General features: G+C 40.6%; 1 protein-coding gene across 11 annotated transcripts in view; it reads right to left on the minus strand.

Annotated features, from left to right (window-relative positions):
• The window catches only part of shank3a (SH3 and multiple ankyrin repeat domains 3a), a 156544-nt gene that overhangs the window by 63326 nt on the left and 65834 nt on the right, over window positions 1-27384 (minus strand). For all 11 annotated transcript variants that reach the window (XR_006843901.1, XM_046395045.1, XM_046395041.1 and 8 more), the window contains 8 exons: window positions 18095-18203; window positions 17348-17499; window positions 15747-15914; window positions 13710-13826; window positions 6358-6435; window positions 5352-5418; window positions 4420-4649; window positions 3807-3976 (listed from right to left, as the gene is read on the minus strand). Coding sequence is in view for 10 of the 11 variants with exons in the window: in XM_046395045.1 (XP_046251001.1) it covers window positions 3807-3976; window positions 4420-4649; window positions 5352-5418; window positions 6358-6435; window positions 13710-13826; window positions 15747-15914; window positions 17348-17499; window positions 18095-18203 (1091 nt within the window). In the remaining variant the exon portion in view is untranslated. The remainder of the gene's footprint in view (window positions 1-3806; window positions 3977-4419; window positions 4650-5351; window positions 5419-6357; window positions 6436-13709; window positions 13827-15746; window positions 15915-17347; window positions 17500-18094; window positions 18204-27384) is intronic.

Genomic DNA, 27384 nt, shown 5'->3' on the forward strand with positions numbered 1-27384 from the left:
CCTGCATCATCTACAAATTGTGATGTGCACAGACCAATACTATTTTGTGATGCTTTGTTGTGGATTTTCCACAGGTGAAATAGAAGAGGCTCAACTCTCTCCTCCACCTTCTCTTCCTCCCTATTTCTGTCCTCCTTGTTTTTTCTCTGTGTACCTCATCCCCTCAGGTTGTGTTAACACACCATGGATAATCTACACACCAACAGCCACTGGTGTGACTAATGCAAGAAAGAGTGGAATACAAGGTGAAAAAGAGGTGAGAAGAACAGCAACAAAAAAAGAATTAAAAGGTGAAGGGAACTGGACACCAGGCTTGTTGCCATTATACAACACATGAAGGGTCATGATGCAGCACACTGGCAGGTCATGACAGTTTCTCTCTTTCAAAGGCACCACAACAATCTTACACGACTGCATGTTTCAGGCAATGATGTGTGACGGTATCTTTTTTTTGAAACAAAGATTTGGTCCCCTGTGTCCAAATATCCTCCCACACTTTTCAAATAACGGGGGAACAAGAGCTTTTCCTGACATTTAAACATTTTAATGGCCTTGGTGCAGATTTAACACAACTGTGCTGGAGGTGTTTTCATAAACCCTAACCTCTAACCCTTGAATCAGAACACTCTTCTTCCATTCACCAGAACCAGTCAGAAGGGATGATATAATAGTTTTTACTTTACCAAACAACACAATTCACCATGACAATTCTAAAAGGAAGTTGGTTAGACACGCGAATGTTGTGTTCTGTGCTGTGGTAGCTTCTGCTCAGTAACATAATTCTGTCTATCTGACAGCTTAAGAGCTTTGATTCCAAACCAAGACTGACAAAAAGGTCATAGGGTGCACAGCTCAATATCACAATTTCCTATGCTGTCAAGGCAATGTCCTCTTGATGATTAATTAACACTTTTTATTGACACTTCATCATGGTCAGTAGCCAATTAACCTATTATGACACAAGCAAATTTGCTTTGTTCTGATAAAATTCTGCCTTGTTATCATATTATCACCCAGTGTCATGTCTTATTATATTGTCATCAGCTGGATTGGTTGTTATACCAAAAGGCTTTAATCAGTCTTCATGAGCTTTGCTGTTTTTTCTCTGTTTACTCTAAACTACATTATGTAGACAAAAGTATTCAGACACAGCTGTTTTTCATGCTGTTGTTCAGGGGTTGGTTTTGGCTCCTTTCTTCCAGTGAAGGGAAATCTTAAAGCTTCAGCATACCAAGACATTTTGGACAATGCTATGCTTACAACTTTGGAGAAGGCCATTTTCTCTTCCAGAAAGGTCCACAGACTTAGGCCTTGACCAAGACATGGCTGGATGAGACTGGTATGGAAGAACTTGACTGGCCACACAGAGCCCTGACCCTAACCCCAACAAACACCTTTGGGAGACTGTAAGCCAGGGCTTTTCATCAGTATCAGTGCCTGATCTCACCAATGCTCTACTGTACGAGTGGGCAAAGATTTCCACATCAACAATTTAAAAATCTTGTGGAATTCTCAGATTTCTCAGAATTCCCAGAAGAGTGGAGGCTGGCCAGGTCTCCCAGTACTTTTGTCTATATAGGGTATCTGTCTCCTCTCTGTCGTTTCCACCTAAACTTTCTGTTGAAACCCAGCCAAGTTATTGAACCCTGGCAGCACTTCCTCCCTGTGCAACTGGGAGGAAGTGATGGCGAGTTCCACAGGAACTTGCTAGAGTCTGCCGTTGGGCGGGCTGTTGACCGGCCAAGCTAATTTCACACTCCCCTGGTATCCATAATGCCTCTAGAGTTACCATGGGCATAAACAGAAGGTCAGAGAGAGGGAGGGAGAAATATTAGAGAGAAAATGTTCAAGGACGGCATCAGTCTCACTTGGGTGCAGGTTCTGGCCATGGAGACCAGCTGCTCGTTTTGGGCTTTTTATACATTCACCTCACTTTAATACTTGGTGTAAGGGTAATGCACACTGAAGAACAAGGTCTCAACTCCCTGTGTACATAAGGCCATTTAGGCCAGGACACAGCAGACATATTAAACCTGCTATCCTCCTTTTCTTTTTCTCATCTATCTTTTCTACCTTTTCTTTGTCCTACTGCTGATCAACCTTGTACAAAAGGAGCACAGTGCTTGTGTAAAAGATCTTTTATTCTTTTATTACCACCAATCTTAATTTGTTACCATTATTAAAAGACACACCACATTTGATTCTAATAGAGGAAGGTGGTTAAACACTCCTGTGTGAATGTACTAATGGACTAAAGTCACTTCACATAATTCAATTAAAGACTGTGGAAATGATGCCTATACAGTTCAGTCCTTCAGAGCTTTAGTATCTTTGCTGTGTGAGGTGTTCATGTTGCATGATTTCATAAAGCATGTTGACTGCTTTCTGGCTGCAAACCATAGATTAATGACACTGTGTGTACGTGTCTGTGTGTGAAAATGAATGACAGGATGGAAGGCAGAGAGAGTGAAAGAGAGAGTGAAAGAGAGAGAGAGAGAGAGAGAGAGAGAGAGAGAGAGAGAGAGAGAGAGAGAGAGAGAGAGAGACTTTGATAGATGGAGTAAAGTGACAGCAGAGTATTAGAGGGAGTGGGGAGTACGTCTGGAGCTGTGTCTCTAATGCAATTCCCCTGTCAGCCATCGGACTGTTACAAATACAAACACACACACACACAAACGCACACATGGCGTGCGTGTGTGTGTGTGTGTGTGTGTATCCAGGAATCACATTAAGTGTGTGCTGCAGGTTTTCTTCCTCTGACATATGATCATAATAAAAAGCTTAACAAACTAAGTGTCAGTACACCACTTAAATCTAGCGCTCTGAGATGTGATCAGTGCCCAAATTTACTGTGTAGTTTGTCTAATGATTCAGAGGAGAAGGAAGGAAGCTTCTTCTTGCACCCCAGCAGCGCAACTACAACTGTGGATTTATGCATCAATCGAGAGACAAGCTGTTTTGATCGGAGTGGCCACTCTGATGACACTACTCATAGCTCTAATTTCTGAACCTATCCGTCCCTCTGTCTCTCTTTCACACACAAACTGACATACACATTCACAGTTTGGCAGCCTTCAATTGGTTCCCATAGTGATCATTATTAGCTGTCTTCCATCTGTTTATCCCTGAGCTGTGCGAGCACCCAGGCTCATAGCCTTATGCAAGTGGCTATACATACATGCTGATGCATACAAACATAGAGACAAACACAGAGACAGATTTGCCCTCTGTCCTTCCAGCAGGGCACATGCAGCGTCTCAGCTGAGCTTGTTACATAAACAGGGCTTTCGTCGATGCCAGACACACGGCATTCAACTAATCATTGTCTTCATATCCTGACAGGACAACAGTTACATCAAATGCAGTTATAACAAACCCCCCACTGATCGGTGGTTCATCACCTGCTATAAATCTGATAGCAATTTTTTAATATCTCAATCAAATTCCAAGTTTATGTTTCATACATATGACTTTTCTGAGCAGGTTTCAGCACAGACTAGATAGGACAAAAGACTTTCACGTGTGTCTAGAACTGATGAATGATGTATGAATAAATAAAAAGATTCTGCATTGATTGATAGAATGTGATGTTTATTACCAATAGCAGACGGTAGCAGATTAAATAAGAATTTTAAATATCCAAGTAGGCGCGTAATCCATAAGGCCAATGACAGATGATCTGAAAAGCTGTCAAGATTGGCAAGCGTAAGACATGAACTAAGAACAGGAAGAAAGAGATAGTGTCTAAAAACTTCCTGGGTTGAGTAATCACATATGAGGTTGAGTTGAAGTCAAATACTACAGACCTGAGTCTTCCACGATGGCCGTGTCCGTGAGGGTAGCCATGGCTGTGTGACCGTCTGGGAACGGGCTTGTCATCTTCATGCATGTGATGTAGTGAAGGCGAACGGGAATGGGAGGACCTGGAGCTGCCCGTGCTCTGGAGACTGCTGTCAGGGATCTCTCCGTGACGGCTCTGACACAGAGCAGAAGATGAGGCAAGTGTCATATGTATGTATAAAACATTTTAATCATCTTTACATAATGCATGGACCAACACTATTAAGAAATGATATCAGTATTATCGTGTCAAATTGTTTTTCTCTTATGGTGGATCTGGTCACCATAGTGGAGATGTCACATGGCACAGGTCCTCAGATGTCATTTTATAATCTAAATGTATCAGAAATTTTGTCATTGTAATCTCTATATTGAACAGAAAGCTTTGTACACTGTCTAGATTGTAAAGTCAGCTGAGCCAATGTGATTTGTAAGGTTTTGGATTCAATTTTTTTTTTTTTTTTTGACTTGACATATTCTCTTTCATTGGCTTCATCTACTCGTAGTTTCATGCTGGCATGTCTGAATGCACATTAAAAATTCTAACACACCCACACAGCCTCACTAACTCCATCTTACCTCTCCAAGGCTGCTGTGCTGCTGCCCAAGAGCTGGCAGACTGCGCAGTGAGGGGACAGGGGAATGACCCTGACGGCCACGAATCTCTCTAGGGGCCTGACTGTGGATGTGATCATGGTCCCCATTCAGGTTGTTGTCACTAGCAGAGCGGAGCAAGGAACGAGGCGAGGGCAGGGGGCCAGGCATTGTACGTCGACGGTTGGTGTAGGAGGGGGTCTCCCTGAAAGGCACTGAGAGGAGAAAGAGAGCATCTCTTAACAGACTCACTATATCACACGAAACGACTGCAGCAAGAAGAATAAACAGAACACTTTGATAGGGACATAATTGCAACTCCACACGTGCCAAGGTCATTTTAATTTGTTTAAAGCCTGTGAGTAGGTGGCGCTAATCTTCTGTTTATTTGTGATGCATTATTGCAGCTATAAATTAAACTCAATCTCTCACACAAGGATCAAATGATACAATGAATCGGGCACTGACAGAACTGCAGCAAAGCAGAGCTGACTGATCCACAGTAGGCTTCTTGTCAATTATCATATTTAAATATTGATGACTGAATTTTTATTGTAGCTACAATTTAAATGTTCTCATCACGAAATACTTAATCTCGCTAAAATAATTAACAATCTCTGCTTGAGTTCACACATACACTACCAGCACACTGGCTCAGTCAAAGGGGTAAGACATGAATAACAACGTCCCAATGTAGAAAGTGGGATATTACATCCTGTTCACACTAGATGGCAGCGTTTTTCTTTACGTTCATACTTTCCTTCATTTTCCCACACCGTTGTATAGAGCCTGTAATCACTTTCCTTAGATTCTCCACTACTCATACTCAGCCATTCTTCAGTCTGCTGTCTCCCTGACCATACATCCATGTTTAAAAACACACAGGGCGCCTCGTATTACCACTGCTGTAAACTTACCAACATCTGACGCTTTGTGGACCTTTATGATTTCAGCCAGATCAAAGTTTCCTGCGATAATAGCCACCTGGAGGAGGGCAAAAAGAAAGGAGGGCAGACAAGAGAAAAGAGCAAACTAATAAGTGTTGGAAAGTGGACAAAAGAAAATTTGCTTCTATGGAAAAGAACTCACAACCACTCACAAAAACAAATGAATATAAATCCAGTCAATTTTTTATTTTGTTTCACTCATTTTTCTACAACTCCAATTCCAAAAAAAGCTGGGACACTGTGAACAATCTAAATACACTGCAATCAGTTGAAAACAAACTTAATGATTACCAACAACTGTTCTATGAAGTGTTTCAGATCACGTGCAATATTATATGTTTTACAGTCATGGGTTTGGTGTTGAACTTTGCCTGCTGCTTGCGAGTGACTGAACCTTAAGAGGATGCCCTTTTCTTACGCCAGCATGATCAATGAACTTGTTTACCTGTTGCTGGCATCAAATTCACAATAAGCATCTATTTCCAAAATACAATGAGGTTGATGAGGTAAAACATTAAATATAAATATATTGTGTTTGTGCTGTTTTCAACTGGGTGTACATCAATAAGCATTAGTAAACTATTCACATTGTTTTATTTATGTTTTACACAGAGTCCCAACCTGTTTGAATCAGGGTTGTGAGGAATGTTTCACACATGTATTCATTTCTTGAGGCAGATGTGTACCATCTATATGAGTGCCAACGTTTTGGGCACAGTGTGGACCAGCCTGCTTTGTGTACAAACAAATTAGCTTTGATCCACACAAGAAATCCGTGGCAGCGTCAGTTTCACAGAAACTTCATCGGTGGGAAAGGCTGGAATTCACAAAGACACGAAGCCTGTGCTGCTTTTTCATAGCAATCAACATATTCAGTGTAGCAGCATCAGGCCGTGTAAGACAGGTCATTCAGTCCATATGTAAGGTATGATGAAACACACAATAACATGCAGCGGTTCTGAAATAACACACATACCTGAAAGGCGGTCTGGCTGTTGTAGTTCTTTATCTCTTTGTTGGCCCCCCGGAACAGGAGCACTCGTGCACAGCTATCCTGAATGACAACAGAGTGTGATGTATGTATTTGGCCCAAATTTTCAAATGTCATTGTATTTGATTTTACCACCTGCAACAACATACACACAAAAACAGATGCAAACACACACACACACACACAGTGATGCATGGAGCTCGTGTGGCTGCCATTTCCAAGCTTCTAATTTGCCTCTCCGTTAGAGGTGGGCGGTATACAAAGTATAAGTCATGTGACATGAAACAGGTTTTGGCTATAGTGTTTGCACAGCCGAATATCTAGCGAAACACATTTATTACCAGTCTGTGCAGTGTGACACTTGCTGCCAGCAGCCTTACAAGCAATCTCTTTGATCACCTCCAAAAGAAACATGCCGGCAAGTATGGGGTCTGTCTGAGAATGACTCAGATCGAGGCAGATCCAATGGTAGCGAACAATAAACGAGGACGGCCCCTGAGAAAACATTGTGCAGTGCCTGTGGCTGTCTCCACAAAATACCTACTGTAGGTTTGGGTGATTAAATTGATAAAATGCTATTCTTATCATATCGATTTTGTGCTAGAAGTGACTGCTGGTTATGTTTGCACAGCTATAATTAGAAAGGAGAAATTAGTTGAATATTTCTACTTCTACATATCTCCCTTTATGCTAGCTACATGATAATGATATCCCAAAAATGATTATTTCCAAGACTTATGTGGTGTATGTGGCAAACAAAAGCAGGTGTATAAGAGCACAGAATAAATACACATGAGCCACGAGGAAGACTGTGGTTGAGAGAGGCAACATGACTTAACTTTTAATCTACTACAGGAACATTATTAACACCAGCCATAAAGTCATCCCACCACACAATTATCCTGTGAGTAATAAAGTTAACTAAAATAACTACTAAAAATAAAACAAATTAATATTTTTCAGAAAGAACTGAAGAAAACTAATATTAAATCTGACTATAAATGTAAACAGGCACTGAAAAGAAAAGACAGTAATGGGATACTGTACTCACTGCAAGAGAGAATCTACATGATTCCTATTCAAACTGTTACCAAAAAAGGCTCCAAGGCATCAGTGAAAAGATTAATCATGCACAGAATGCAATATCAAACTGTAAACAGTCCACCCAAAACCACAGCAACACTTACATGTTGTGCAACGCTGTGAGACACATGCACACACACACACACACTCACACACACACACAGCATGAGCTCTGTGAAAACAAGCTGCTAATCTCTCACATGCATGAAACTCTGATACCACAACCACTGTGAAGTATGACAATATCTTATTCGTACATTACATTTAACATGAGGGTAAAAATACATGCTGACATAAATTGTTACTATTTACTGCTGCAAATAAACTCAGCTCATACCATCCAGCCCTGTTTTCTACAGTGGTATAGCTAATAACTATAACAAACACAAAGAAAAAGCAGGAAAATGGAGATATTTTTGAGCAGAGATGGACAGTCCTTTCAGAGAGACAAAAACATGCTCTGTCTAAGCACTCTCTTGGCATGAAAATATGCAAGTGAGCGTAGTATGACAGTAGTTATTATAAAAGACATTGGAGCCTCAAAGCAACATGTGGGTATAAAAAATATGATGAAATTAGTTAGATACAAGGAACACATTGCAAAAGGCCCCAAAACAGAAATCGTCATTATTCCCCAGCCATACATTCTCTCTTGAGTGCCAGATAATAGCCATATATTTTTTTTGTGTACGTGTTAATGAGTACAGGCCCCTCTGGCAAAAAAAAAGCCCAATTGTAGGTTGTCGCTATGTGTCCATGTGCCGGCTGACCGAGGGTCGATATGTAATTTAAAACAGAGCAGAATTAACAGGGCTGGCGTACCATTGGCACAATGACTCTGGTGACTCCTGTCAGCGCGAATTCACCCATTCACGAGCATGCACGCACAGAATAACTGAACTCAGTGTGGCTCAGTTAATAATAATAATGATAATGATGATAATAATGTGGCTTTATTCATCCAGCAGGGTATATCTGACGAACCACACCACGCTAGCACTGATGCATTGAAGCACCCTCTTCAGGTAGAAAACATGCTTCTCTGACCTCACTATGACCTAAGAAGACAGGGATCCTGTCTGTCTTGCTGTTCAGCTGGCTTCCTATTGTGCCCTCTTCCTATGGAATGACCTCCTTGTTGATATCTGACAATCTGATTCCGTTGGAGCCTTTAAATTTAAATTAAAATCCATTTATTCACATTAACTTTCAAGCTGTGCTATGTTCTTTGATTAGATGAGCCTGCAACTTGTAGCTCATGTATGCCCTGTCGACAAAAATACAGCGAACTGTAAACTTATGATAAATGTAGAGTTTCTCTTCTTCTTCCGGTTTTTCTTGTTTCTCTTTTTCTTTTTGAGGGTATATTCTGTACAAGAGACATCTAACGGATGTCCATGTCCATTGTGGGAGAGGTTTATGTCCTTTGTGGGTCTTCCTGAGGTTTCTTTTAAACTAACCTGAATCAAGATTCTAAGGATTCCGGGCTATATAAATAAAAGCGACTTGTTTTGCCATAGATGGTAGCTATTAAGGTGCTGTGCTTCATTCTTTAATTGTATAATGAATACAGTGTCAACTGGGACTCAGAATCTATGTGAACAAACCTGCAAAGTACATGTAAATATAGTCAATGAAGACATGTTATTTGTAAATGGAGCAGGTGAGCGTATACATGAATAATGCATGATTACTATTTCTGCTAATAGCCCATTGAGTCACTTAGGGTATAAAACACCTAAAAGCCTATACAGATAAACGCCTACAGCTGTTAGCTTAGCTAATTGTTGACCACCCATACATTATGGATTTTGCATGCACAATGCACACACATACTGTATACACACACTTTCACAGTGATTACCATTCCTAAAATTACTTAAACTAAATGCCATAAGCTAACTGTACATGAGCTTGTATGCTTCATTCAGACAGATTTGCAAGTGCATGTGCATACGGATATTTTGTACTTATCCACTTTGGTGACAAAACAGGTTTATGTACCAGAAATGCTGAATGAGGTAGATTAGAAGAAAAGTATTGTGCAGGTTAGAGAGAAGTGTTACAAGAATGTAGAAGAGTTCCTAGAAATGTGCTCAAAGAAAGATGAAAAGACAGAAAGACAGACTGAAGTGACACAATCTTCCTCATATCTATTTGCAGGCTGTTGTAAAGAAAGTTTGTCTATATTATTTTAAGTAAAATAACATATTTGTTAATCAAAACAAAAACCAACATGTGCTTGGCAGACTTACAAACAAATATTTACATTACACATTCATACAATTAAATACACTGATATCCATCCATTTTCTATACTGCTTATCCGTCAGGGTTGCGGGGGGGCTGGAGCCTATCCCAGCTGAATACGGGCGAGAGGTGGGCGAGAGCTGGGGTACAACCTGGACCGGTCAGCAGTCAGTCGCTGACACACAAAGACAGACAACCACACACTCTCACACTTACACCTAGGGGCAATGTAGTAAAAACTACACCACCATGCCGCCCTAAATACACTGATATATTGAATGTATTTCTTTTGATGTCTTCAAAATGAAAATTATTTTAACCTTAAGGGGTACAAAGGCAAACAAAAAACAAAACAAAAAAGATAGAATGCATTTTTAATGTCTGTTGCTGATGTGGAGAGGGAGGGAGGGGGCAGAGAGAGAGAGAGAGAGAGAGTGAGAGAGAGAGAGAGAGTGAGAGAGAGAGGGATAGAGAGAGAGAGAGAGAGAGAGAGAGAGAGAGTGAGAGAGAGAGGGATAGAGAGAGAGAGAGAGAGAGATTAAACTGCAGGCTGACTTGTCCAGTTTCTCAGCAGGGATGAGAGAGCTACATCAAAATATAATATTGTAATATTGGACAAAAATGGACATTTAAGTTCCACAACCAGCCAAAACCAGGCCGTTAGCCAAATAGTGGTGAGTTTCATTTTAGTTTTGGTTTAATGTAAGAAAACCTAACATAAAATGAAATTCACAGAAATGTGGTTGAGTTTTGGAATTTGATAAAATGTTCTTAAAAATACACAATTAATGAACAAAAATGAAAATCTGGCAGCACCCTTAACCCAGGTTCAAAGCAGGCCAGATTTCTGTGGCACCCAATTTGGGAGCCACTTTTGCGCACCAAGCCCATCTGGCACACCTCTCCATTTACATGCATGTTACAAGATGTGAACCTTGTTTCACTGTGCCTGCGTCTGGTGTCCATGTTTATACATGTAACCTTTTTAATCAAATTAACATCCGTTCAAAAACCCCAACAATAAATTTGTGCCTCTTAGAGACATCCTGCACTCTTTCGCACAGATGCATAGCATATACACACATACAAAAAATGCCAATTACAGCTGGGAGCCATCTGTCTTGCTCTTCTCTCCAAGGCTTCCTATAGGAATTCATTAAGAAAACCATTCCAGTAGTCCTCACCACGGTTTGCTCAATGTGATTACATTAGCTTCCTAGGAATACACAGCGAGCTAAGTCAAGTACTTTACAGTAATGATGCAGGTCAGTCATGTGTACAGAATGTGACAGATGGTACCTCTCACAGCCATGTTTATACATTTGAGAATTCCTTCTCTCATTAGAATTGAATGTGGAGCCTGTTCATACATTGAATTGTGACATTTAAAGCACATTAAGATGATTCAAGATTGATTCAAGGCTGAAACACTTAAATTAAGAGCTGAGTTATTCCTCAGTGTTGTGCACAAAAACAACAAAATATAAATATAAAGAAATAAAGTACCATTTCCTCTATATAGCTTACAAGGATTTGTCCCAGGATGTCATCAATTCGAATGGTTCAAGCAGTTCTGTGTGTGTCGTTAATTTTACTCATCACTGTTATCCCCACTTGCCATCACCTGCTGTTCCTCTTCACAACCATTCCTCAAACCACCTCCCATGGATCTGTCTGCCACGTAAAAGACCCCTGCCATGCCTACATTCACTGCTGCCGATCTGCCAAACTAAATGCCGGGCAAGTATACGTTAAGTGCCAGCCAGACCTCAGGAATGGGACTTTCAGACCATTGATCGAGCTTATCCTGTCGCTGATTATGCTATCTTGCCATTCATCCACTTTCTTCCAAGTTCATCTATCTGTCCCTCTTTCTGACATTCTCTTTCTCTTGTCTTCAGATATATTGATCTTTCCCTACTAGTTTCACAGTCAGTTCTACCTACTCATTTTGTTTTGTAATGGTACACAATCATGCAAGCCACGCCTGTTTCGAGCCTGCCGGAACCCTGCTAAGAGACACTGTTTCTGGGATCAATCAGCTCAACGTGGTGTCTGGCAGGATTAACATCCATCCTTAGTAGTGGGAGCACATAATAACTCAAGCAGGGTCCATTACAAGATGGTAGACTTGCAAGAAGCTGCACATGTAACTGTAAATTAAACTATTCATCCATTCTTTCTTTGATTATATTCCCCCTTACTCAACAAACATACACACACACACACACACACACATCCTTATTTCACCGGGAAGTGGAACAACTTCGCTCACATGGATGTGTTATGAACAGCATATATTAAGTTTTGATGCTGTGAGTCCCAAACCCATGCCGACGAGCGCGCACACACACACACACACACACACACACACACACACACACACACATTCTCCTGAGACTATGGTGTTCTAGTCCAGTTGAAGCAGGTCATTTCTCATGACTGGAATCAGCCAAGCAGCACACAGTGACAATTACAACACACACACACACACACACACACACACTTGCACACATTTTTCACTTGTTTGTATGCAAGAGGGAGAGGGGGAGATGGAAAGCGAGGGGTAAAGTGCTCATTTAATGTTCATGAACTGAGCACTACTCTCTGCTATGTTTGCCAGTGAAGCAGCAGAAAAGCCTCTTCCCAAACGTCCAGTTACATGTTTCTCTTCGAGCTGCCTCTAACCAAACAGGACAATGCAGCACATGGGCAACTGTACCTTATAACAACCATTATCATCCCAGGAGTACACAGATTTCCACTGCCCGCAGGTCCTTTTCCTCTTCTGATATAGAGCACATTCAACATATAAATATACACTCCACATATTTGTTATTACTTGTGAAATTTTTCTTACTTGGGGACTGCAAAGGTTGACAGGTACCCACAAAGCATTTCTCTCAGAGGAATCAAGCTGATTGTTGTAGGTATAAGACAGAAAACAACATAGAAAACAACTTCTGTGGCTTGAAATGCTCTATATTTTTCTAAAAGACAACAAATCCCAGAAAAATGATACTGAACTAATTTTGTAGCCAAAGCCTGTTCCACTTTTAAAACATTTTTTAGAGGACAATGCTAGTCTTATCCTAAGATATGCTGTGCCAAGAGAAAAGATCCTCAGTGTGTAGAGTGTGAGAGTTTGAGGTTGCCACTTTAGTACAAAGAATCAAAAGTGATCCTTGACTCCTATGAGGACAGCTCAATAATTACCTTGTACAACTAGCCCCAACCAGGCGCTGATCTCTAAGGTAACAGTCTGATTTTGCATAAAATCATCAAAGAAATCCTAACCCACAACAAAAAACAGTCTGTTGCATTCATCCAAACTGCAGCAGACAAAGTGTAGAAATGTGCAGTGCTGACAGCCCACACGGGAGAAATATCCCTGATATTTGTTCATTTTGGTGCCACACTCCCACCTGGACCACTTCTCTTCAGTCTCCTCTTTCAGTCCATTATCAAAACAGGCAACAAATAAAGTGGAGATAATAACCACGTAAAGGATTGCTCTGCTCCAGACTGCCACTCAAGTACACACAAGTGTGCATGTGCATGCAAAAACACACACACACACACAGAGGCAAAGCATGGCATGAATGCTATCCTGCAAATGAGAAGGATCTATACAGTAACAAATCTCCATAAGTGTCCTTGAACAGAACACAGAAGCCCCATCAGGTTCAGTGCTGTAGCACAGGGACTGCATGGATCATGGAGGACAAGCAATCACATAAAAGGTGACATTTTTACATAATGCCAAAACATAAATGCTACAGTTCATTTACATACACATATCAACCGCACCAGCCCACCTTCCAAACAGAACATTTATACAGGATGACTCATCAAAACAACTTTTGTGAGAGTGTTTGTGAATATTCACTGCAAGTGTTTTAGGGTCACTCTTTATGCAAGGTCTATGGTTAAGTTTAAACTACAACCATTTGGTCCACTTTCTGAGCACACAATCCATAATGCATATTTTTAATAACTGGTACCTGGTTGTAGAGAGCACACACATGCAGGGCCGTGTTTCCAGATGCATTCTGGGCGCTCATGTCAGCTCCATAGAACAGCAGGTGTTCCAGGTGCTGCACATGGCCGTAGCGGCATGCCTGAAATAATAAATTCACACAATTACTCATTTTAACCTGGAAATGTGATGGTGCAATTTAGCCAAAGAAGTAAGCACACTGTTTTTTGTGAGCTGACCAGTTACAATGAAAGTATACCATATAAACAAATAGGAGTTTGACTGTCCCTGCCCCGTGAGTAACAACCTTCATCTCTTCTCTCCTTTTGTCTCCCTACTCTATGGTTTTGTCCTGTGTCACTGACAAAGAAACACACTAACGCTCTGTTTTCCCCCCTCTGTGTTCTTTCTTGCTAAGAGTGTGTGACAGCAGAAAGAGAGCCTGCAAATGATGCTGGGGTGTTTTGGGTTATCAAACCTGGAGCAGTGTATCCTATTGTGCATGATATACAGCATTCGAATAGAATGCTGATGCTGGAAAGGATAGTGAAAAGGGAGAAACAAGACCAGAAGGAAGTGTAAGAAATGAAATTGGCAGAAAATGCACAGGAGTGAAGGACTATTGAATTCTATTACTGGACACCATCTTCAATTTATAAAGAAAGAAACACGACCTGTTTCAGTGCTGCTACCAGGCCTCCCATTTAAACCCCCCACTGTATTTGCACAATGAAACAACACATGTACAAAACCAACCCATCATAGTCTTCTCTCCTTCAATGTGTTTCTTCATTGCTCCCTACAGGTCATTTCTGAACATGCTGGCTTTAGGGATGCAGAACGGAGGACAGATATATTGACAGAAACAGCACCTCTGTGCAAATGAGTCCACACACATTCCTACTAGGATTAACCAAACTTTCCTAACTGTGCAAACTTGCTACCTGTTTGTAAGGATGTGCACATTCATGAGATTTGATCTAAAATTTCAGTCTTTCTGCTGTGCGTGTGGGCACTGAACTTGCATGTTCGAGCATATGCACGTTGGTTACAATGGTTCACCGATACCTGTGATTTAAAGTTTTTGTGTATTTTACCTTAGACAACAGGAAAAAAAAAAAAAACTTTTCATCTTGCTCACAATTACTTCACAACAACAATAACAGCAAGACCTTGAAATCAGCTACACCAGGCTGATAGCGTATTGTTACTATGAAAGAGAGAATAACAGAGAAAGGAAGAAGTTGGCACAGGCTTGTGAGGAACAAACGGTTGGTGCGTGAGGCAGACAAATATCGATGATACCTTTCTTTGTAGAGATAACTTCAGAAGTGTGTGTGTGTGAGTTAGTTTTTAAAAGTACAACATTCAACATTTTCTCATGTTAAGTATTCATATTAAGTATCTGCAAAAGAAGTCAGCTCTCTGTTGGGTTCGATTCACAGTGAAAGAACCTTCAAATCTCCAGTGTTTGGGTGTCATTGCTATGATTTGAACTAAAAAGCCCAGACACAAACAGCATGTGTGCACTGGCTTCCAGTGTGTTTACAGAGCAGGGCATGCCTTGAAACACTATGTGTATAAAATGCACACAATATGTCATGTTTGCTCAAGTACCTATTTCTACAATTAAAAGAGACCACCATTTGGACTGCCAGGAAGTGGCTTACTTACAGCTACAGCAGCAGTAGGATCAGTAAGTTTGTGGGTATAAATGAATTGAAAACTTCTGTCAGTGGTTTTCCAAATACTACATGTATTTGAGCAGCCCTACCCACAGTTCAATTATTATGCTTGGGAAAATCAACTGAAAGTGCAGATTGACTGAGAAATCTCCCTAATCCTTCACACTGGAAAGAAAAAAAAAAAGAAATCCCAAGCTGGAGCTTCCAACTAGCACATGAAACCCCCTGAGGGGTTGGAACAAAGAAAAAAGAAAAAAAAAAAACCTCAAACTGAGGAAAACATCAAAATCAATTCAATGAAACTCTGCAAAAGACCTCTGACCCCGTGTGGCATTTGTATTCTGCAGACACCTACCACTGTTCTGTGTGTATATTACCTGGTGTATCTCCTGCCAGCCATTCTCATCTACACAGCCGACTTGTGCATGATCATGCAGCAGCAGCTCACAGCAGTAGGGGTCTCCTCCAACCATGGAGCTGTGGTACAGAGGAGTCAACCCCCTACTGTCTTTATAATCAGGTGATGCACCCAAGTCCAACAGCGTCTAGTGGGAAAAGAAGAAAGTTATGGAGGTTGAGGTTGTTGCATTTATCATCAACATGCAATGTGAAAGTCAAACAGACCAGTACATGGGACTATTATATATATCTAAGGGATATCTCTCAAAGAAGTGTCCATTATCAGGTTGTGCATCTAATGGCTACTTCTACTAATTCCTGATTAAGGGCACCTTGAAGGACATTATCCCACTTATTTCATGGCCACTTGCAAAATAAAAAAATAAACAACTTCATCAAAATCTAAAGATTTTCATCTATTAATACCTAATACTTGAGTCAGTCATTAACATTCCAGAAGTTTCTTGTTTCTTGTTCACTACTGCAGTAAATATGAACCTTGTATAGAACCCTGTGACTATGCTATGAGCAAGAACGCCAATATTATGCTTGATTCGATGTTAGTAACACTGTGTGCAGCTGGTAAACAGTAAATATATTCTGATAGCATGTTTAACAACAAGACTATATCGGGATTTTGACTGATAAATGATAGGTCATGTGTACTGCTAGCTGCAGCCCGAAGAGAATGGGATGTGAGATGATCGGGTATGTGAAACAAATGTGTCTGTAAGTTCAGCGGGAAAGAATATTTCTTGACCTGTGTGTGTGTGAAGTGTGTGTTTCAGTTGCCATCCTGTGGTGTTCAAATCATGAATCTCTGGAGTACTCCTTGAACTGTTTCTTCTTTTTCTTTTCAATTTCTCTTTTTTCAGCTGCATTGAGTCCAGAACAGTGAGCAGACAGTTTCACTGGAACTACTTAGTAGGTGTCCATTATCAGGATGGACACCCTGCAGCCAATCAGAAATGAGCATGTGGGTTTGTGTGTGTGTTATCAACACTAGCTAAATCCTCAGGGAGGAATCATTCAGTCATGAGGTACTGATCAATTCAATCGCACTATTGATGTATAACATTTTGTAAATACATTACAGGTTTTATTTGAAGAAATTAACTGGAGTGTGACCTTTCATAGACTTACTATATGAACAGTGGCAATAGCTTATGTATGCTACCTGGCCCAGTGACACTGAATATGTGGACAATGATAATGACTGAGTGGAAATAACCAATTCCAAGTTCAACAGCTCTGGCTCATCAGGAAATCAATTATATGACTCATGTGAACCCTTTCATTTATGGCACAAGCCTCCTCAAACCAGACACGCGCAAGGCCATTCAGTGAATATGCCAGCCCATTCAAAGAGGGCATGTTAAGCCTCACATATTTAGTAAATGCTCACGCACCCTCTGTACTCAATTGCTCAAGCACCCTCTGCCAGAGATTGCCTGCCTACAAACTCTTCTTAACAAGAGGGAAAGTTTGCAAGCAGGCAATTGGTATAGCAAAAGAAATAAAAAGAGATGAGTCAGCTTTCTGGTATGACTATGTGTGTGTGTGTGTGAGATGTACTCACTATAAGCGCTGTATGGTTCTTGCTGCGCACAGCCTTGTGTAGGGCTGTGATGCCATCTTTTGTTCTGAAGTCCAGATGAGCCCCTCCACTCTTCAGTACTTTGATGAGCTCTGCACATCCCTCCAGCTGTGCTGCCAGCGTTAGAGGACATTCTGTAAAATCCAAGGATGAGCAAGCAAATTAGATTAGAAATTATCATATTTCCAGTGGCATCACTGGTTGCTTTCTTCTTAGAAAGTGAACGTTCAACAATTGAAGCTGTCAGTTTTCAATAACAAAATTGCCCACTCAAGTTATTAAGCTTTTCAGTGATTGTACGTTTGGATCACTGCCTTGGCTGTCGTGATTGTCACCCTCTGCCAAAGTGGTTGCTTCCTGTTGGTGTTAAACCAACCTATTCTCATGTTTCCCCTTGCTTCACAGCTCCTCTGTCAGACTACAGGTCACCCAACAGGGAAATCTCCTTCATGGCTGGACAAACATTTGCATAAAAGTGAGGAGATTAGCAAAGAATGTAATCCAGCTTTGTCGAGCAGCAGAAGGCTTATTTCAGAAAATCCATACGTGGTCATTTTGTGGTGATGGCAGTGAGTGAGAGAGAGAGAGAGAGAGAGAGAGAGAGAGAGAGAGAGAGAGAGAGAGAGAGAGAGCGAGCACATGAGAAAATGCAATCCAAGGTTGAAAAAAGATGAATAGTTAACAAGAGCAGGGTAAGGACGGGATATTTCTTAGCACAGACTTCCTCACCTCCTGTGTCTGGATCATGGAAGTTGGGGTCCAGGCCTTTATCCAGGAACCTTGAGACCTTCTCAATATTCCTCTGCTGCACATGCTCCATAAACTTCTTCAGGTTTGCCTAATGGTGGGAGACAAGGGAAGGGGGGAGGGGGGCAACAGAAAAAGAGACGGCTGTGATTGGGTAATGTAAGACTCATGTGAATCGGGATGTTTAATAATGCAGTTCAGAGATGAAAGCTAAAGTCGTTGCTCTCGCCTTCTGTTTTAAAGGTTTTATTTCTGCTCTGTCATGCCAAGCAAATGGACCATGTGTGATATGCTATAATAGGATGGACGAGAAAAGACAGGCAAAGAGCTGTAAAGTAACGCTGGAAATAAGGCCTTTCCTTTCAGATTAGTACGGAGAAAATGAAAGGGGTTTAACGGTTATAATACTGTACAGTGTCTGAGACAAACACTTCTACATCATTGGTTTTAACGACTGATGTTCAAAAACATTTTTCATAAAAGCACAAACACATGCACAAACCCATGTGCTAATCCTACCCAGCCAAATCCTAACACACACATAATGTACACACACAAATACACTTCATTTCCTCTGTGACTTATGATTAAAAATATTCATCACCTCTGCTGATGGGTGTAAGCCTGTAGAGTATAGAGTGAAAAATGAAGCTGCAAGGTACCAGAACTAACATTTCATAACAGATGATTGTGATCTGAAGATGTGATCAGAGAAACAATCTATATTAGACTATCTGAAACATGAAAATGTATCCCAGATTGTATCTGTGTACTTAGTATAGATAAAGACAAATTATTAAAACAGTTTTATACTGAACATATACAACAAATGAAAACATGTAAGATAGCCTAATATTTATCTTGAGGATTCAGTTACACACAGCCTTCAGTCTCCCAGCTGAGCTTCACAGAGGACTTTCAATACTATTGCATTTTCTCAAGGTTTCTCAGCGTCTGTCGTTATGTAACATCCACATGTGCAAAGCCTCTGGACGCGTACACACATTGCATTTTATATATTTAGCATTTAATATAACAAACTTAAACACAGACATGCAAAGGTGTACACTCCCATGCAAAAATGCAAACTGAATGCAGCGGCCGTTTTGACACTCACCATGTACCGCATCATATACCGTGTGTTCCTCTTTCTGAAAAGTTACACTCTACGACTCCTTCTGAATCTCACATCACACACCCCTTTTCTCTTTACACCAAGTTATCTGCAGCCCGCTTGCCTCTACAAGCCTGCGCTCTCACCGACATGCAGCGAGGAGCTTCCGACCGCTACTCTCACCATCTCCAAGTCAAACTGAGTGAGAGAAATTCACTTTGGCTTTTTCCTTTTTTTCCTAGATACTCTGCGAGGCAGTTGTTATGGTGATGGGATACAAAGACAGCTCCGGCAGCCAATGTACACATGAGTGGGATGAGTTTGCGTCTGTGAGTGTGTGCATGTGTGTCTGTGTGTAATGCATAATGCCCAAGATAATGCCTTGAAGAGGCTCGGGGATGATTTGCCACTGATCAGCTGGATGTGAAGTGTGTTTTATTGCCTGTTGAACAGAGGGCTGATAAAAAAGGCCTTGTTTTATCTGCTTTGGTGAAGGTCTTAATAAACTCTTGATATTTTCTCCCTCTCGCTGTCTTTTTCTGTAACTCAAACACACACAAACAAACAAACAGCATTATTTCCAAGTCACCATGACATGGTTGTTCATATCATTAAAAAGCTGAAGCTCTGTGCAGTGTCTAAACACAGTTTTAGTGTTGTGAAAATTACAAAATTATCACTTTTTATCCATAAAAAACACTTAAATCTCTGCACCTCCATTATGTCTGCTCCTTTAGCCACTGCAATTCTCTTTCTTCCTGACTTTGTCAAACACAACCTGTCATGTCCCCACTGTGAACAAAATGTTGCGGAAATGATCTGACATGAGTGCAGATCATTTTATTTCAACGAGTGGTGCACTGACAACCTATTACTTTCAGATGCATCAACTTAGTAGATAGGTTCATGTTTTGCATTTTTTATTGCCATTCATTATGTAAGCTTCTGCATGCACACACACGGCTGGTGAGACAAAATCCTTCACATATGAAAAAGCTAAGTGGAAAAAATTAGAGGAGCAGAAAAAGTAGTAGGACCCCAGCATGTCTGCATTTCATTCATCCACTCCTTTGCCAAGTCTTATTCACATATGATGGTCAATCATACTGTAGGTTCCTCATGATTATCTGGATGTGGCATTCTCTCCATTTTTTTTCTGGGATGAAAATCTACATTTTCAAAATCTTATAACAACAGGTTATGTAGTTGGTTGCAGACAACAAAATTGGTTAATGCACACAGAAACAAGCGAAAGCATTGATCCCATCAAAAACCACTGTCAGCAAAACAAACAAACAATAAAAAATTCAATAAGAAAAAACAAAACATAATACGTGATGGGAAAAACCATCAAGAACAACAAAATCATCTCTGATATTATTTGAGCACAAAATTACATACAAAAACAACATTGCGATCATCCGCAGACTGTGACAGATAGAATTGATACACTATACAGCCTTTCCCATATGTATGAAGCAAAATGTTGTATGTATGCATCTGTTTGTAACAGCATGTGAGCCTGCCTAAAATGTCTAAATAAACCACCATAGGTTGTTATATTCCACAAATGTGCATCAGTCACTTTAATAGGAGATGGTAGGGGAGCAGGGGAGGGTAGAAGGAGAAGTCACTGAATGTACAATACATGTCCCCAATTTTGTGAATTCATTTTCTATCAGCAGCATCAAACTTGGCAGTTTGTTCTTGTTGCGCAGGTGGTAACTGCAGTTAGCTTAAAGAGACATAAACCTGATCCACTGTGTGCTCTCCACAACAAACAAAGTTCCTGACATCTTATAACCTCCATCAGAGTAGACTGTGCATTCTTAGTCTGATTACAATTGTTCATGTATGGCGATCTGATTTAGTTACCTCCAAAGACAACATGCAAATCCACTGGTAAAAAAAACATCACATGCACAAACATGTACAAATGCACATTATGTCACTATGCAAATCTATATTGCGGCTTAACCTCCAAGGAGGAAGGGCAACCCTGGCATTGGCACAAAACACAAAGTAGAAAATCCTGATGCGGAGGTGCGCTGTTGCCCAACACACACAAACACATTCTGTGCAAGGGAATCCTTTTACTTCTCTCTCATTCTCCCTTTAGGTTAGGGGTTGACCTTGGTCATCGCTGTTGTTCGAAAATCTTAATGACAGACACCCAGGCGTCTCCCACCGGAGATAGCTGTGGAGCTGCCTCATACCAAGGCCTTGACAGTGGCAGATGACTCACTGGCCGAGTCTTGACTTTGTGCGTAACACTGTCCTGTTTTGGCTGCTTCACCCATGAAGTAGATGCTCAGTCCCTTCTTTATCATCTATTTTGGGCTTTCGCCAAGAATGGGTGACATTACCTTGAGCATTCTCTAATTTTTAGAAAAGACTAGTGTCGGTGTGACATCACACACAGCACGCTGTACTGATGAATCCTGATTCTCCTTGAGTGCTCAAGTTCAGTAATTCTTTCAGGATAAGACATCCAGGTCCAGTGTCATTCCGAGATTTTCTACCTAACATACCGTATGTACATATGAATGGACAGGTAGGTAACTCTGCATTACTATACTGCTGCAAGAGAAGCTCAGATGAAATAAAAAAATTAAGAATACAAATAAAGCTCTCTCAGTTCAGCCTCATCAGAATGCTGCACAGATATATGAAAGTGCAGCACACAGCTCCTGTTTTCCTTTTAAGAGGGAAAGATGTGCCCTTAGTCACTCCTAACCAATTTTGGCTAATGAAGGAGCAGACAGTAGCCTTTCAATAATGATTACCAATATAGCAGGAGAGACTCAGGCAGTAGTGACAGTAGTCACAACATGTAGCTAATCTTTAAATTCTCAGTCTTGTAGTGGCTCATCTCAACTGCTCCTCAAATCTCAAAGTTTATTGTAAAGTGGTTTTGGCTGATGTGGGAACAGTGACAGTACTCTATTTTAACAGCAATAATACAAAGACAATAGAAAAAGGCTTGTTGGTATAGCAAAAAATGGATGGGATACCAAAACTGCGGCAATATGTACAAGTTGATGACCAGGCTAGTCTTAGTACCTGGAACTGTTCAGTGATGTCATATGATTAGTGCTTTCCTCCTATTTTCTGTTTCTTGTTTCCTGTGTGTCCTTCCATCTGCCATAATTTACAAGTCTGAGGCTAATTTAAAATCCAAAGACAACAACAACAAAAAAGCAGTTTCACTAAAAAGTTGTTTCATTTTCACTAAAGGTTTTGACTGGTGGTCTATGCAGCTTCTCTTCATATACTTCTGTCATGAGGATTTGGTAGCCCGGCTGTGCTGGATCAAGAAAAAAGAGAGGGAAGGCAAACAAAAGAAGAGAGAAAGAGAGAGGGAGAGAGAGAGGGAGAGAGAAATGAAAGATAGTGTCTGATCTCAGTGCAGCAGAGCAAGAAACAGCAGGCATAATCAACTCCTAGAATCTATGGCAATCTACCAACTTGTTAAACCAAGAAAATAGCCCGCAGATTCAGTTTGACGCTCGGCACAAGGTGTTCTCACCTGCTCTCCATATGATTAGAAATGACTCTTGAACTACACCATTTGATTTGTCCCGTCTTTGATTCTATCATGATTTTAGTCCCAGCACTTTACATTCACAGAGGGCTACCTTAACGTCTGCAGTATTATGACTGGGAGTTTCCAGAAAAGAGTCCGACAATGATTATGTTGATCAAAAAAGTAATCTCACATTTGGTATGTAATATACTGATGACGTTCATTCTGTGAGTCACCCCCTACCCAAAGACAACTGACTAGTTAGCCAGCAGCCAAGGTTTAGGGAAGCTCCTGATACTGAAGGGCAGTTCTGTTAAATACACTGCATTTAGGTGCTCAGAATCACAGCAAACTGTCATCAGAAGTACAACTGGATAAGCCTTGACTAATTCGGGATTCTGCCCTCTTTTCTTTTTCCTTTGTTTGAATATTGGCAAAATTTGCACGTGTCCTGAGTACGACTCAGCACCCTGTAAAGGATCACCAATCAGAGGCAGAAAATGAGTGTAAGAGCTACTCCAGCAAGCAGGACAAAGTGGATAAAGGTTCTTTTAGTCCAGTACCCTGAGGAGGCTCTTGTCTCCTGCACCACTAAGGGGGGGATTATCTGCCACTACCTGATAAAAGTCGGGGTAGTAGGCCAGAAATTAAAGAGACAACATGACTCTTCTTTGCTTCCCTTGCCGACTTCTAAGCCTCTTTTACTCAGTCTGTTCTGCAGCTATTCTCTCTTGGTTTTCACCATGGCTTCATGAAAAGAGGTGTATACACTTAATGTCCCATTCAATAGCTCATGTGCATCCATGTGTGACCCATACAGTATGTACATATGTGTGTCAGACACTTTCACTGCCCTATATTTACACTCATTACCACATGGTTACATGGCCCCTGGTCCCTCACAGCTGGCCTGCAGTACTTTGTGTCATAGATGAGTAGTAATTACAATGCTCACCAACATGATGCTTAGTCGGGAGGATCATATACTGGCCTGATGTGAGCTGGCCCATAAAATACACACATGCTCTTAAGCATCACAACTGTTCAGGCAATAATAAACACAGTGAGCCGGTGCAATAGGACTTGGGGATGCTCTGGAGACTGTCAGACCCCCGAATGAAATGAGTATAGCCTCAAACAGTTGGGAAAAAGCAGAGGGCTCAAGCGGATGCGGAAGTAATGATTTAACCGTTCAAACACAGAGTCCTGCTATGCCAGCGGCATTACAGATTCTGCACCGTGAAGACAAGCATATGGTCACTGTCAAAGATATTTTCACATTCTCATCAAGGCCGATTGCTTATGGCTCAAGGAGACATGCACCCTGGGTTTAAAGTCTGTGAGAAGGAGGTCTGACCTTCTACACTGTATTGTGAAGTTTGGCATTTTATAGAGTAAACCCTGATTGCTGACAACAAAATAAAAGTTTAAAAACAACAGTGGACTCACATGGGGATACACTGTGCATCCAACTCATCAGGTACATCTTAACAGCTTCACGCGGTCATATTTGTGTTGTGAAACCTATTCAGATGCCAAGTGACTCGTCTACTCAGCCAGTCAGACTGCGATGTGGAAAGCGGTTAAGACACTGACTGGTACTGTACAAAATCAGACACAACAGTGTCACTGATGAGCAGACAACTGTGGTGGTCAGTTGGAAAAATTAATTACCTCTAAGCCCTCTGTTACTAAAGTACAAAAAAATACAAAGAAAATTCTGTTTATATACAATTCAATACTCAGTCAAACTACAGTCATTAATGAGGGTGCAAAGATTCAGGCATTCAGGTGTCAATCCTACCAAAGACATCAGCTGACTGTGTTTCATTATGAAATAGAGATGGTTTTACTACAAAGTGTGGCATCAGCAATCAATGCTTATTGTCATGTGAAGTCATGTCAGTAAACACAAACATCTGGTACAGAGTGTTCCTGATTTTCTGCCTGTGCTTTGTTGACAGTCACTTATATAAAGGATGGAGCGAGAGTAGGCAGGTTTGACCCCCCGTCTCCCAGATGCTTTGCACAGAGGCCATCCTGCTGCAGGGGCACTGCATTTTAATTAGACACACAAATCGAGAGAGACACTACTCCCTATTAGGTACACACAGAATCAGGCTGGATTTTCATACCCAGACTCACGCAAAAGCTTTTAGCAGCAGAGAGAAAGTCTTATATCTTTCTTTAGTAATGCACTAATTAACAGCAGCACCATATTAAGGACTTCTTTATATTTCCTTAGTATTTAACAAGAGTAAACATTTGTCATAATATCTTAAAATAAAGTGACATAAAGAATATAAACCAGTGTATTGGACAATAACAATACATGACACACATTAGAATATTTAGCCACAGAGTAGTAAACATTGGGATGAAGACTAAAAAGCACTGGATATTATTCACAATCTGGAAAATGAGGACTATTCTATGACCGACTGTATAAATGTTTGTATGCTTTGGTATGTAGTCTTAGGGCGAGTAATAATTAGTAAGATTAAAAAGGCAAGTTCTTAGAAGGTGAAGATGGTAAAATACAGTCACACACAGTAAAGCTGGTGCAAAGTGGTCTTTTTGTATAAATACAGACTAATAATAGCTGAGGACGCAGATATAAGTCAGGAACTGAAAATAAAGGGGAGCATGCAGTCTATTCACTCAGCTCCCTAGCCGAGGAAGATAAAAGCAGGAGGCATCATGTAAGCACACTAAGTTGCACTTCAAGTCTTTGGCAAAACCTCAAAACAAACAGTGAGAGTAGGGACTGTATAGTGTCGCTGTCATTGGTCTACTGTGTCTTCCAATCCGACTCAAGGTTCAACATCAAAACAGAGGCTCTTCTTTTTAAACCTTTTTCTCATCAGAAGGAGAAAAAAACAGGCAAATGGCTTGGCTAGTGTTATTTGTCAGTTTATTCTATAATTCATGGATTTATTGCGGAGTATGAAGGTTTAGAATCATGTTTCCATTAAAAATGCAATACAATGACATGGTGTGGCAGAAGCACAAGAAAACGGGGTCACGTGAATGGAAGGGAATGGAGGAGAGAAGAGTGGAAGACATGACAGAAGAAAAGAAAAAAGGGAGAGGATAAAAAAATGAGAAGAAAGTTGAATTGTATTCACACATATAGCTTTTCTGTGCGATATTAGTTTCTCTCGGAACCAATATCTCTCGAGTACATGTGTAATACTGTAATCACTACTGCAGACATCGTATCAGGTCAAATTTATGACATTATAGGTATGACATAACAGTCAATGGTGAGTCTGTTTGATTAGAAATACCACAGCCAGACCCTGTTCAGTCTAAACTACGTTCAGATTTGGATCAGAGATTGTTTGTTGTAGACACCAGTCAAGCACCAGTAAAGTGAGTCTTTTGTGGATCAGTGAAGGTCAGCACACATGGGCAAGAAACTATTTCTGGATGAGTTGAACTCCTGCTAAAAAGCATTTTTTCAGTATTTCCCCATTTCAAGACCTGATTCTTGCTGACCATTGTAGGCTTTCTCTGACTATGATCTTTGTATAACAAAATAATGGCCCTGTGTCACACAAGCTCTTGACTGATTGGCTGGCACATTCCGTATGTGAGCAGCCAAAAATTTAAATTAATAAACACTGTGTGTACAAGGTACAAGTAAACAAAAGCTAAAAATACTGCTGTCTTGGGCATCTGGGAAGACACTCTTCCCAATTTCTACAGTAGCTATTTTCCTATAAACAAAACAAAGTATGCTATGAATACTAAAATTGTGAAGAATGCAAAATTAACATATTTGGAGACATGTTCAGTTTACTTTGCTGATGTCACTATGAAGTAGCATTGTTCGAGCCGTAATTTGCGGTAGTGTTGCATGGGACTGTATTATTGAGAGCTAAATCAGTGCTTCTCCGATGCTATTGCATTTACAGTTTGAACATTTGTTTGTTTCTTCATTTTAATGTGAAAATACAGATAGTTATATCATATCTTTAACCCAGTATTAGGATTTCTGTTTTCAGGCACCATGGATACAAGTGCAGTCATAAGCTCTGATCGCACTCTGCCTTCCTCATTTGAACAGAAGCCAATTAACTGTCAGCCTAGCATGACATACCAGACAACCGTGCACTACATACCACTCGATATCAAAATACTACTGGTCAATATGAGTGTAAAAATAGCTGCAGTACTATTCATTGTGGTGATAATAACTGGCTGACTTACAATATTTCAAACAAGAGATGGTGCAAAAACAGTGATCAAAGACAGCAGTGCAATGTGCCATGAGAATAATTTCAAAATCCAACTTCAAAAATCTTCTTCAGTGATCTTGCCCAAACATGTTTCCTTTTTTTCCTTGTCTTTCCACACATACAGTGTGCCAAAATGTTTTTGCTGGATGTCCATTTCTGAGTGATTTTGTGTTCTTGTGAGATTCGAAACCTAAAAGAATACAAGAATGTAACAACATTGACTTTTGCTGGTTTTGAGCATTGACAGGAGGAGGGCTGCTGTGCAAAACAGCAAAGCATGGATCACAATCTAGAGTTTGGGTGGGGTGGGTCATGAAAACAATCATTTTAATTAATAGAGGATGGGTTGCGGGTGGATGAAATATCTTTAGATGTGGAAAATATTAAT

The sequence above is a fragment of the Scatophagus argus genome, chromosome 7 (assembly GCF_020382885.2).
Source record: "Scatophagus argus isolate fScaArg1 chromosome 7, fScaArg1.pri, whole genome shotgun sequence".
Taxonomy (NCBI): domain Eukaryota; kingdom Metazoa; phylum Chordata; class Actinopteri; family Scatophagidae; genus Scatophagus; species Scatophagus argus.